We start from the raw sequence: 12,893 nt of genomic DNA on the forward strand, positions 1-12,893 counted from the left end.
TTCTGCCTAAGCCCCCCTCCCTCACTTCTATATGTGGCTGCTTCCTTCTTCCCCTTCAGATCTGAGCTCCAGCATCACCAACGTCACCTCCTCAGTGAGGCCTTCTCTGGCCATATTTTTCCCTCAATGCAGCTCCCGCTTCTGATCAGCTTGATCCTTTCCAAGAACTTACTGCAGCCTCAGGCTGTCCTGGGGACAGGGAGCTTGTCCGTCCTCTCATTTCCATATCCCAGCGCCTACAGCAGCATGCAAGGGCTCATCAATATTTGTTGAATAAATGAATTAATGATCCTTGGAGCACCCTGAGGGCAGGAGCTCCATCTCCCATCAGACCAAGAGCTCCTCTCTGCTGGCTGGTGGCTCCACATCCAGCACAGGCCTCAGCTCTCCGAACAAACCAGACAAAGAGACCCCGTGGCTGGCAGATGGGCACAGCCCACATCTGGCCTCCCATCGTGTGGATCCTGAGCTGTGAGCCCTGCTCATCACAGAACTGCTGGATGGGGACAGGGACATTCAGAGCAGGAGACAGCAGAGCCCTCCAGGGAGAATTTTAATGTGACAGTGAGGTGGTGACAAGGGCACCTCTCTGAGGCTAAACCAGCGGCATAACCTAGGACAAGTCAACCGCACTCCCAGGCCTCAGTGTCTCCGGCTGGTAAATGAGTGAGGGAGTTGGTCACCAAGGCTGCATGCAGCTCCCATGCTGGGGCTGAGGCTGCGGGGACAAGTCACTGTCCCTTTCCCTCCTCTGCCTGACAGTCCGTGTCTCTGAAAGAGGCTGGGGCTGGGAGGGAGCACGGAGAGGGTGCCCACGGCCTGGGTGGACCAAGGGCCTGAGGCTGACTTGAAGATTCTCCTCTAACGTCCAGGCCACGGCACCAAGAGAACAAGTGATATCGGGTTTTGGCCAGCAAGGGAGTGGAGGCCTGGTCCTCCAGAACTGGCCAGTGAGCAGGAAGGGGACAGCTCCTGTCCCTGAACTGGGCTCAGGGCCCCCAGGAGCTGAGGGTCAGGCTCCCCGGCAGGGGGAGCCAGCCACCCTCACAAGGACCCTTCATGTGGCTCACACGTTAGACTGGAAGGGCTGGCCCACACGTGGCTCTCCTCGCACAGTGCACATGGCTGGTCCCTCCTTGCCTCATGGCTCCCACCCCATGGGTCACTGCCAATTTGCTGGCTCTTTTTGGTCTCTGTCAGCCTCCCCGGCCTCCCCACTTCTCTCAAGGCTCAGCCGGGTCTCTTGCCTTCTTCCTTCAAGCCCCTGCACAGAGGCACAGGTAACTCATCGGTGCTGACAGACAAAGGCCATCCCCAGGTGGGCCTCCCTCTAGTGCCACGCCCTCAGAGCCTCTCTCCCCAGGACACCTCCACTGGGGTCTGTCCCAGGGCCCTCAGACTCACATAGCCCCAGTGGAGCCACTTGGCTTCCTCTCCCCAAACCTGCTCCTCCAGTATGCCGTGGCCCAGGGAGGGTCCCACCACCCACCACCCTCCCTCAGCCCAAGCCAGGAATCCAGGAACCTTATCGCCTCCTCCTCCTTCCATACCTCCCAGCAGCCGGCAAGCCCTGGCCCTCCTTCCCCTGGAATCTCTCTCTAAAGTGTCTGCTCCACCCGGCCTCACGCCACTGCCTTGGGTCAGGGCCCCCAGCCTCACTCACCTGGACAAGGGCAATGGGATTGGCTCCTCCTGTCACAGACATAACCCCAGTCTCCTGCCATCCCCAGCCCACATTTAAAACCCTGGACAGAGCTGGGCACGGTGGCTCACGCCTGTAATCCAAGCACTTTGGGAGGCCAAGGCAGGCAGATCACTTGAGGTCAGGAGTTCAAGACCAGCCTGGCCAACATAGTGAAACCCAGTCTCTACTAAAACTACAAAAATTAGCTGGGTGTGGTAGCAGGCGCCTGTAGTCCTAGCTACTCAGGAGGCTGAGGCTCGAGAATTGCTTGAACCTGGGGGGCGGAGGTTGCAGTGAGCTGAGATCGTACCACTGTACTCCAGCCTGGGCAACAGAGTGAAACTCCGTCTCAAAAATAGATAAAATAAAATAAAATAAAATAAAATAATAAAACCCTGGACAGGCTCTTCCTGGGTATCAAGGCCCCACACTCTGGGCAGGCACCCAATTCCCCAGCTCATCTTCCACCTCTCGCCCTGGCTCCCAGCACACCTCTCCCCAGGACCCTCTAAGGAGACATCTTCCCTGTCAGGCCCCTCCACTGTCTCCAAGTTTTGTGGCTTCTCACCCTTTCGTGTCTCAGCCTCTGGATACCTCCCTACCCACGCCCACCCGCCCCCGCACCCCGGCGTCACGGCAGTCTGTGCACTTGGAACCATGACGCCACATGCGTTCTCTCTGCTCAACAGGAGCGACAGGAGCCCCAGGAGGGCAGGGCTGCCCTGGCTCCCTCACCACTAACTCCCCAGAACCTCCACAGAGGCTCCCGAGCAGGGCGGCCTTAGTCATTCTCCACAGAGGAGTGCCAGTCCTGCCTCGACTTCACCCTCACTTAATCCACAGCAGCCCTTGGGGTAGGATAACATTGTTCCCATCGTACAGATCAGAAAGTGAGGCTCAGGGAAGGTAAGTGGGGTGCCCAAAGCCACGTGCTTGATATGTGGCCGGATAGGAACTCAAAGTCTGTCTGCTTCAAAGCTTATGTTCTTTCCAGGGACCCCCAAGACCCCAGAAGGCAGGGTAGAAAATTCAAATAGCAGTAAGCGGGCTGGGCACGGTGGCTCACGCCTGTAATCCCAGCACTTTGGGAGGCCGAGGCAGACACATAATTTGAGGTCAGGAGTTCGAGACCAGCCTGACCAACATGGTGAAACTCCGTCTCTACTAAAAAAATACAAAAAAAAAAAAATTAGCCGGGTTTGGTGGTGAGTGCCTGTAGTCCCAGCTACCCAGGAGGCTGAGGCTGGAGAATTGCTTGAACCCAGGAGGTGGAGGTTGTAGTGAGCCGAGATCGCGCCACTGCACTCCAGCCTGGGCAACAGAGTGAGACTCCGTCTCAAAAAAAGAAAACAAATAGCAGTAAGCAGAAGTACAGCAGCTTCAAGTGCCAGGCACTGGGTAAACCCTTTACTTAGATCATCTCATTTAATCCTTAGCAACAGGCTTATGAGCTAGGGATTACTGTTAGCTCCATTTACAGGAGAGGACACTGAGTCATGGCCAGGTGAGTCACCCAGGCTCTCAGAGCAATGGGTGATGCAGTCAAGAGTCAAACCCGGGTTCATCCTAATCGCCAGGAGGGAAGGCAGTGGTCTCTCCTCCCACTTCTCCAGCCCACAGCGCAGCCTAGGGCCAGGATTTGCACCCCATGGATCCAGGGGCCCTGCCCTTCTCCTCTCAGAGTCCTGCTGGTTCCCTCCCAGGCCCTCCCCAACTACTCCCCGAAGCCCCCTTCGCCTCTCATCTGGATCTCCACGGTGGCTCCTAATTGGTCTTCTTGCCTCCAGCATGGCCCCTCCCTAACTCACTCCCAGGGAGCCAAATGGATATTTTAAAGCTGTAACTCCCTTGGCAAGAGCCCCCAAGAGCTTTTGGTTGCCCTTAGGATCAACACTAAGCCCTTTGCTGGCTTGCCTGCGTCTTCTTGGGCCTTAGCTCTCCTACGGAAATCACCCCGGCCTTGCTCCTTGTTTTCCATGAGCCCCAGCGGCCATCTTCAGGATGGCCTGTCAAGCCAGGGCCACTGTGGGATGGTTTTGCCAGAATTCCAAGCACGACTTGATCAGATCCATCCCACAGCAAAATCCACCTCTCTTGTTAACTTCTTTTACATAAGTTCTTTAAATCCCCCTGCCAGGAAGTTCTTCCTAGCATCTAACCTCCATCCTTCATGCAACAACCTACACTGGTTCTCTCTGGCTCCAGAGGCTGTCAGGGTGGGCCTAGGAGAGGCTGGAGGGTTCTGCTGGAGCCAGCTTCCACCTCATTCCTCCACCCATCTTACCTTCCCCTTCTTGGTGAGAATCTGCTTATAATACAACCAGCCTTCTCTCCTGATATCGCTGAAGGTCGCATCTGAGAGGTCAGAGGTTGAGTGTCGCTTAGAAGGAGCGTCAGCATCTTCAGAGGTGCCCCAGCTATCCAAGGACTGCAGGGAGACAACAGAGGACAATTTAGGGTGGCTCCCACAATGCCAGCATCTCAGGAACCCCATGGACCACTTGTGGCCGCACAGGCCTGATATATGTCTGTGCTACACCCCAATGTGCTGTGCGACCTCATGGGCATTGCTTGTCCTCTCTGGACCACTTGTGTTGAGGTCATGAGACATACATAAAGGAGAAGCCAGAAAGGAGGAAAGGCTATGACCTGTCAGCAGATCACACGCCTCACCACACTACAGGAGCCAATTCGGAGCCTCCCATAACTTTATAGACTTAGAAGAATTAAGGAAATGGAGGAAGTGATCGTGTCAACGAGGAGTTAAATAAACAGGGGAAGTGGGAACATCAACAAAGGCTGAGTGAGTGGAGCAGGTAGTCATGTCCACGAGGAGTTAAACAGAGGAAGTGACAGTCTCAACAGGACTCCAGCCAGAGGGCACAAGTCAAGGGAGAGTTAAGTAAGCAGAAAAAGTGATAAGAAATAAGCTAGGTGCCAATATCACCAGGGTGTTCAACCAACCAATGAGACAGAGCGCTTGACATCAAGATGGCTTTTCCAGTCCATCTATAATCAAAAACAGCCAGGGAAAGGTGGGGCGGGCACGCTGGCTCATGCCTGTAATCCCAGCACTTTGGGAAGCTGAGACAGGTGGATCACTTGAGGTCAGGAGTTCAAGATCAGCCTGGCCAACATGGTGAAACCCCATCTCTACTAAAAACACAAAAATTAGCCAGGTGTGGTGGCGCATGCCTGTAATCCCAGCTACTCAGGAGGCTGAGGCACGAGAATCGGTTGAACCCAGGAGGTGGAGGTTGCAGTGAGCTGAGATCGTGCCACTGCACTCCAGCCTGGGCAATAGAGTGAGACTCCATCTCAAAAAAAAAAAAAAGAAAGAAAAATCATGCATGAAAAATATATATATGATTTTAAAAACAACAATATGTCCAGGTGTGATGGCTTATGCCTGTAATTCCAGCATTGTGGGAGACCGAAGCAAGAAAATCATTTGAGGCCAGGTGCGGTGGCTCACGCCTGTAATCCCAGCACTTTGGGAGGCCGAAGTGGGTGGATCACCTGAGGTCAGGAGTTCGAGACCAGTCTGGCCAACATGGTGAAACCCAGTCTCTATTAAAAATACAAAAATTACCCAGACGTGGTGGCACACGCCTGTAATCCCAGCTGCTCGGGAGGCTGAGGCAGGAGAATAGCTTGAACCCAGGAGGCGGAGGTTGCAGTGAGCCAAGATCATGCCACTGCACTCCAGACTGGGCAATAGAGTGAGACTCTGTCTCAAAACAAACAAACAGCCAGGGCTATCACAGGCCTGATCCTGCCTCCCCAGGTCCTGAGGCTGGGAACTCTACCTGTCCACCAATCTCAACCCTGTGTCCCGGCCACACCTTTCCAGTGTCCACCCCGACCCCATCCCATGAAGACAAGACGCGATGCAAATACTGACTGAGGGTAGTGAAGGAAACAAATGAAGCCCCAAATATAAGTTCAGGGAGCTTCTATTCTAGCTGGGGAGCCAGGCAGGGAGGAAGGGAAACACCAATTGTGCATGAGGCGTGCTGAGGAGGAAAACATAGAGTAGCGAAGGGAGGCGTGAAATGTCAGGAGCGGAGGCTGGAATTTCAGGGAAGACCTAAAAAGCCCGCGAAGACAGTGGAGAAGTGAGTCATGTGGCTATGGGGGATGGGTCTGGAAAGAGGCAGTCCAGACCAGGGCCCATGGGCGGGGCTGCATGGTGTCATTCAGGGATGTCGGGGCCCACAGCAGAGGGCGGGTCCCGCGGTGGACACGAGGGTGAGGGGTGCAGGGAGGAGGAGGAAGGCAGGAGCTGGAGCAGGAACCCCCATGCAGAGGCTGTGGCCCCACCTCCCTGACACCCTCGCTCCTGCGCACGCACACACACTTGCAGCTCTCACCCCGTCGGTGAAGAAGCTCCGGAGCATCCGCAGGCTGGGTATGCGGTTTGGCAGGCGCCTGGAAAGCAAGGGTCGAGGGTGAGGGATGTGGGCAGCAAAGCTGGGACCTCACTATCTCGTCACCCACCAAACCCCAAGCCCAGAAGCCTTCCAGCGGGGGAGGCACACTGTCCCATGCATAGAGGACCCCCAGGGCCAAGAGCCCTGCCCCAGAGCAGCTGGCCACGGTGGCTGTGGCCACCCCACCCCATGTCCAGACAGGGCCTCACCGCAGAACCCGGCCCTCGTCGCGGAAGGTGTTGAGTCCATCATCGCAGGACTTGGAGCGCTCCGTGGTGATGGCCAGCAGGTAGGAGGAGCGGCGGCCAGCCTTGATGCTGCCTGCAAAGCCACCCACATCGGGCCTCACGGTCAGTGGGGCAGCAGGTCAGGGGCTTCCCAGAGCCCTCCCTTCTGGGCAGGGGCAGGAGGTGACTCTCCCAAGGAGCCGCAGGAGAAGCGGAAACCAGAGGAAGAGGCCAGACATCAAGCAGCAGGCCCAACAGAGACCCCTGGGACTGGGCAGCGAGGGAGAGGGTGGGGCTGGGGGTGTGGGGAGTGCTCACTGCAGTCCTGCGAGTAATGGCGTCCGAGGGTGAAAGTGAAGGTCGGGGAAGATGGGATGGTGCCCAGGACAGGGGCTGAGTTCATGGCACTGGAGACCACAGCAGAGGCAGGGACGTGCTTGGCTTGGAGGTCAATGCTGGGGCTGGTGGGCTCATCTATGCATGTGGAAGGAGAAAGGTGTGAAGGCAGCAGACAGCGGAGCCTGCCTGCCTCCACCCTAGCCTTGCCAGCCCCCGTGCCACTCGCCTCCAGGCTCAGACACATCCCAAAGGGTCCTGCTGGCAACATGCCCACTGTCAAGCATGACTGGCCCACTGTCCAGACTGTGGCCATGGAATCCTTACCCTCAGGAGTGGGGCTGAGCCACCCTCCTTAGACCGGGCTCCAGAGGACAGAGCCAATATTCCCCCATCAGACTGGGAGCCTGCTGAGGGCAGGGACGGTGTCTCCCTCATCAGACTGAGGGCACTTAGAGAGAATGAATTATGTCTCCCCTCTCAGACCAAGAGCCTCCTGAGGGCAGGGACAGTGTCTTCCCCATCAGACTGAGAGCTTCCTAAGGGCAAAAGCTCCCCCATCAGCTGGGGCTCCTCAAGGGCAGAGATGACATCTCCCCCTCAAACAGACTGTGCTGTGGAAGAAGAGACTGCCTCTCCTGGCCACAGCCTAGAGCCTTCCTTACTAGCAGAAGGGGCTGTGTCTCTGCTCCACCGAAGGCTGGCTGGGGGAGCCAGGGCTGTGTCTTCCCCCTGCCCCAGGCCTCCTCCCTCTCACTGTCTGGTAGGGTGAGCTCACCTCCCATCTACCACCATCCCTCTCCATTACCCTGCATCTTGCTCTTTCTCCCCAGCCCCGTCTATCGTGCTCCCTCTTGGACACCTCATATTCAACAGTCCTGAACTTTGTCCCCCTCTCACTCCCAACATGGGGGTGAGGCACCACCCCCAAGCCCGGCCAGAAACCTGGGCATCACCCAGCCACTCTACTCTCTTGCCTCTCCCTCTCCTGCATCCAGTCGAAGGCAAGGCAAGCCTTAGAGGGTTCCCTCTGCTCTCAAAAGCCAACCCCAGTGACTAATGAGACCCTTGGGCCTGAAAGGGTCCTCACAACCTGGAAGGGGGTCCTGCCTCTCTCCCTTCAGGGTCTTTGCATATTCTATTCCCTCTCCTTGAATATTCTTCCCCTGATAAACTCCTTCTCATCCTTCAAGTCTTAGCCCAAATGTTCTTTCTCCAAGATTCTCACCATAGCCCTTCTCTGAGCCCTTCTCCTCAAGCTCCCTGTCCCACGACACGCCCATCCCAATGGATTGTCCCTGCATGTCCACCACCCTCTGCTGGGCCATCCAGTCCAGGAGAGCATGGAGCCATGCACAGGGCCTGACACAAATATCTGTTGAGTCGATGGAGGGATGGAGGGTGGATGGAAAGGACAAAGAGGGAAAGATACAAAGGGAAGATGGAAGGAAGAATGGGAGAATGGAAGGAAGAGTCAAAGGAAAGAAAGATGGATGAACGGGTGGAAGAAAGGATGGAACAAATGAATGAACAAAAGAAGGAGGGAGAGAGGAAGGAAAGAAGGAAGAATAGATGGATGGATAGATGGACGAATGGATGGAACAAACGAATGAACAAAGGAGGGAGAGAGGAAGGAAAGAAGGAAGGAAGAACAGATGATGGATGAATGGATGGATGGATGGGGAGAGGGAAAAAAGAAAGAGTGTATGGAAAGATGCTGAAAGGATAAATGAATGAGAGGTAGGATGGAAGAAAGGATGACAGAGAACAGAAAGAAAGATGGAAGAATAGATGGATGGATGGATGAACAGATGAATGAATTGACAGAGAAACAAGATGATCCCACCAGCACCCAGCCGAATTCTGCCCATGGTAGACAGGCAGATGGGGTACAGCAGGACACAGACAGCCGACAGCTAAGTCCTCCAGGACAGCCACATGTACCATCACTCACCAATAAAGGGGATGGAAGCCAGAGAGTCTTCGGTGGTGGCCAAAGGGGCCACCTTCCTGCCCAGGCGTTCCCCTCGCCCACTGGCCTCTGGCTCTGGGGACTCGTCACCAAATCCAAGGTTCATCTGTCTTGCGGGGGTCAGCTGAACCTTGCGGCCCGTCGGGGGCTTCTGCCTCAGGACCACCTCATCGCGGCGATCCTCCGCAGGAGGCTCCAGGGCCCGGGTGCTGGGTTCCGGCCGTACGACCCTGGGTGGCTCGGAGGCCTCTGGTGGGAATGACGCAGGGGACTGGGCCAGGTTGAAGGTAGGCAGCCCCCCAAAGGGTGAGTCCCGGAAGGAGAGTGCGTGGAGGAGGCCGGTCCGGCGCTGGAATGATGGGCTGTAGCTCCGGTAGCCGATGTACCCGAGGTCATCCAGGCCCTGCAGGCCAGACGGGGGTGGGGCCTGGGGCCCTGGCAAGTCCCGAGTTGGGCAGGCGGGGGTGCGGGCAGACGAACGCTGGGAAGCCCAGCCACACCGCTCAAAGCGAGGTGACACCAGTGCCCCTGGCCCCAGTGCCTCGGCAGAACGGGTGGCCCGGCTCAAGTAGTCATCTGAGCGAGCTCGGTGCCAGCCCTCCTGGCCCAGCTGGCTCAAAGCATCCTGGGAGGTGGAGCAGGGCCACGGGCGGGGGGCAGCCACCTCCTCCAGCCGGTCCTGGGAGGCGCTGCGGGCCCGGGGGGCCATGGCTGGGCACCGTCTCTCCCCCGCCCGGCGGGGTACCTGGTTTGACAGCCAGTGTGACAAGGCCTGCTGGCACTCCAGTCTGCTGGGGGGCACCCGGCTGCCAGGCTCTGGGAAGGCACGGGGCGTCCGGGGCTCCGAGGAGAGGTGGGGGAAGGCACCAGGGCTGGGGCGGGGCTGGCTCATCCCCAAGGAAGAGTTGTCCAGGTGGGCACGGGCAGCAGGTGGCACACGGAGCCCCGGGTCACTCCAGGCAGCAGGACTCCGGGGGTCACTGGGCAGTGCTGAGGTGGGCTCAGGCACCATAGTGGCCCTGGTGGAGGCCCGGGCAGGAGGGGCGTAGGTCTTGCGGGGGTAGCAGATCGGGGGTGGCTCTGGGATGCTGCGGGCCTCTCCAGAATACGGCTCGTTCCCTTTCAGGTAGGCATCCTGGGAGTAGGCCTGGCCGGAGACACAGAGACAGGTAAGCAGGGCCAGACAAGTCCCACAGGGTAGGGGAACGGCAGCCCGAGGAGGTCAAGGAGCCCAGGAGGGGAATGAAGGGAGAGGACCAAGCGGTGGGGGGAACGAGGGGGAGGCATAAGTGGGTGGGGGTGGAAGGGCAGGTCCAGGGAGAGAACAAAGAAGAAGCAAGAAGCCTTTGAGACGCAGGCAAACTCCAGCAAAAGTGGGATTTCGCTAAGTCTGTGACAAGGACTGCCCTAGCCACAAACATTCCAGCATCTGTTTCCTGGGGTCCTCCCCCAGTCCTGGCCTCCACTGCCTGCCTGCCCCCTTATGTCCACCAATGCCCAAAGCTCCTCGGGTGGAGCCGGAAAACCCCACCGAGACCAGTCAAGGTGGCAGATGAGAGAAGAAAGCCGGCTAGGGGTGTGTCTGGGTGGGGCAGAGGCTGGCAGAGCCCAGCTGTCCCTCCATCCCCGGGAATGGGGAGCTGGCTCCTGAGCCACAGGGGTGAGAAGGAGTTTGCCCACCTCCTGCCAGGCTTGAAGGAAGGGACTTGAGCCACCTTCTGCCACCCCTGGGCCTGGAATTTGGCACTGGGAGCTGAGGCTGACGCTGCATTGCTAAGGAGTGACAGGGCCAGCGCCCAGGCCCAGCCAAAAAAGGAGTCAGCTCCCAGGGACAGCGGCCTTGTGGCCTGGGCCCAGCCTGGCCCCTGCTGAGCTGCCCAGGAGCCTAACTCAAGGCAAAGAACCAAAGGGTGGGAGGGTGAAACCAAACACACACACACACCACACTACGAGGAGACACTGGAAGATACACACCCAGAGACACACACACACACAGTAAAACACAATGAAACACACACAAATAACTACACCTCCAGTCCCAGGCACAAACATCATGTGATGAGGACAAGCTAAACCACACCCCCGCACACTCAGCCCCCTCCAGCTGGCACAGGGCCGGCACACACATACCTCTCCCTCCTGCCATCCCGCCATCTCCCCAGGCTCCCGGCATCATCACGGCGGCGGCAGCATCCCAGCCCGCCTCCGCCCACCCCCAGCTCCGTCTAACGCCCCCACTGACCACTGTGTTGCCCTGGCCAGGGCCTCCGGTCCCCCTCCGTCTGCCCTCCCTGCGGCTCCCCCTCACCCCCACCCGGCTCTCTCTCGGCTGGCTGGCGGGAGGAGGAGGGAGGAGAGGATGGGTGTGGAGGGGCCTCGCCGCGTCGGTGGTGGCGTCAGCAGCTGCCGAGGCCCGATTGGCCTCCAGCCTTGGCTTCCAACCACAGGAATGCCTGGGCCCCACCCTCCGGCTGGCAGAGATGCGGGGGCCAGTGGAGGCCCCCAGATGCTGTCATCTGGCGCTGCCAGCCCACCCCAGCCTGGGCAGCAGAACTTGAGGCTACTGCCCTTCCCACTCCTTGCCCCTGCCAACTGGAGAGAGTGGGGGACACCCTAGGGTCCCACCCTGTCACTCCCCCATAGCTGGCCTCGCCTCAGCCTGGGGGAGCTGTACAGGCAGGGCCTTGAGACTTGGGGTAAGCAGTCCACCTCAGATCCCCCCCTCCTTCCTCCCTCTCCCCAGGAAGAGCAAGGGGACAATCGAGGTCAGGGGTGGAGGTTTCCAGAAGGGCATCATGCCAGGCATGGCACTGTGATTACAGTGATTACGAGAGTGCGTCCAAGGCAGAAGCCAGCACAGTGGCTCCCAGGGCCTCCCCAGGGACAGTGACCTCAGGGGCAAGTAAGCCGCCATCTGGCTGGGACCCATGAGACCAGGGAGGTGGGCACTGGGCAAAGCGGACCGCCGGGGCTCCAGGCACAAAGAGGCAGTGTGTGAGTGTGTGTGTGTGTGTGTGTGTGTGTGTGTGTGTGGAAGGGTACGCTTGGGAGGGCAGGGCCTGCTTCGTGCAGTGTCTGGGCCACGCTCTCTGTGTGGCGGGCTGGATGCTGTCTTCTAGGTATGCTGAGGTGTCGAATGTATAAATTTGGAGTCCTGTGACACGGGTGGGCGCATGTGCTGAGATGGGCAGGAGGATGCCGCGGTGTTTGCGAGCATACATGTTGTGATAGTGCGGCGTGGGTGTGTAGTTGTGGAGGTCCGAGTGTGCAAGGTACTATGCTGTTTGTACTGCAGGGAGCCAAGGGGCTGGTGAGTGTGTCGTGTTTTAATGTTTGTGGGTGTGTGTTGTGGTGCACTTCGCTGTATGAGGGTGAACTGTGGCAGTGGGTGCTTGTGTGGTTGTCTGTATTGTGGCACGTGCCTGGTGCTGCATGTGTGTTGGGTGTGCTTCGTGCTATATAGAGGGCGGGACTGTGGGGCTGTGCTGTGTGGCTGTGTACCTGTGTGTGCTGCTCGGGTACTGTGTGGTGCACATGACAGTGGGTGGGGTGGGGTGTGCTGGGCAGTGTTCGATGTGTGCTCGGTGCCTGTGTGGACACACCCACCAGAGACACCCTCACTCAGGGCCAGACAGGGAGGGGGTGCAGGGAACAGGCATCTCTCCTAGGAGCTGACAAGAACGTGCCAGGCTGGCAGAGCCTGCTGGGCCACCCTCCTTCCAGATACCCTGGCAGGAATCCTGCCTGCCAAGGCCAGGTCTCCCGCTCCCCCAGCACAGAGCAGCTCTGAATGAAGCAACAACCAGCCCCAGCCCAGGGAGGGGCCTGGAATCCCCAATTGGGCAATGTCGGCCTGTGCCCTCCAAACACTTCCTTCTCTGCCTCCCAGGGGAGCCGGTGCTGCCCCAGGGCTCAGGGGTCTCCTCTCAGGCCACAGGGGCTGGACTCACCAGCTGGAGGATGTCCTCGTCCTTGGGCATGATAGACAGCTCCAGAGTGTCATCACTACAGAGACAGGCAGAACGTCAGGCTGGGTCAAGGAACAGGGTCCAGGAGGAAGGGATCCTGGTCTCCAGGGCATCCCCAGGGCAAAGGGGAGGGGAGATAATATGGGGCGAGGGGTCAGGGACACTCACCTATTCTGGATCAGAGCTATGACCTGAGAGTAGGTCTTCCCAATGACGCTTTCCCCATTCACCTTTACCAGCCGGTCTCCTGGGGACAAGGAGCGCATGAGTGGT

General features: G+C 58.3%; 1 protein-coding gene across 6 annotated transcripts in view; it reads right to left on the reverse strand.

The window, feature by feature from the left end:
- ARHGAP23 (Rho GTPase activating protein 23) overlaps positions 1-12,893 on the reverse strand; it is a 94,267-nt gene that overhangs the window by 36,477 nt on the left and 44,897 nt on the right. For 5 of the 6 annotated variants that reach the window (XM_034942000.3, XM_034941999.3, XM_055102180.2 and 2 more), the window contains exons 5-11: positions 12,789-12,867; positions 12,603-12,657; positions 8,635-9,799; positions 6,663-6,818; positions 6,327-6,438; positions 6,058-6,115; positions 3,969-4,112 (exon numbers count right to left, since the gene is read on the reverse strand). In XM_034942000.3, the coding sequence (XP_034797891.2) occupies positions 3,969-4,112; positions 6,058-6,115; positions 6,327-6,438; positions 6,663-6,818; positions 8,635-9,799; positions 12,603-12,657; positions 12,789-12,867 (1,769 nt within the window). Of the gene's footprint in view, positions 1-3,968; positions 4,113-6,057; positions 6,116-6,326; positions 6,439-6,662; positions 6,819-8,634; positions 9,800-10,782; positions 10,978-12,602; positions 12,658-12,788; positions 12,868-12,893 lie in introns of those variants that run through there. The other variant, XM_034942002.3, reaches the window with a different exon arrangement.

This window comes from Pan paniscus, chromosome 19 (assembly GCF_029289425.2).
Source record: "Pan paniscus chromosome 19, NHGRI_mPanPan1-v2.0_pri, whole genome shotgun sequence".
Lineage (NCBI taxonomy): Eukaryota > Metazoa > Chordata > Mammalia > Primates > Hominidae > Pan > Pan paniscus.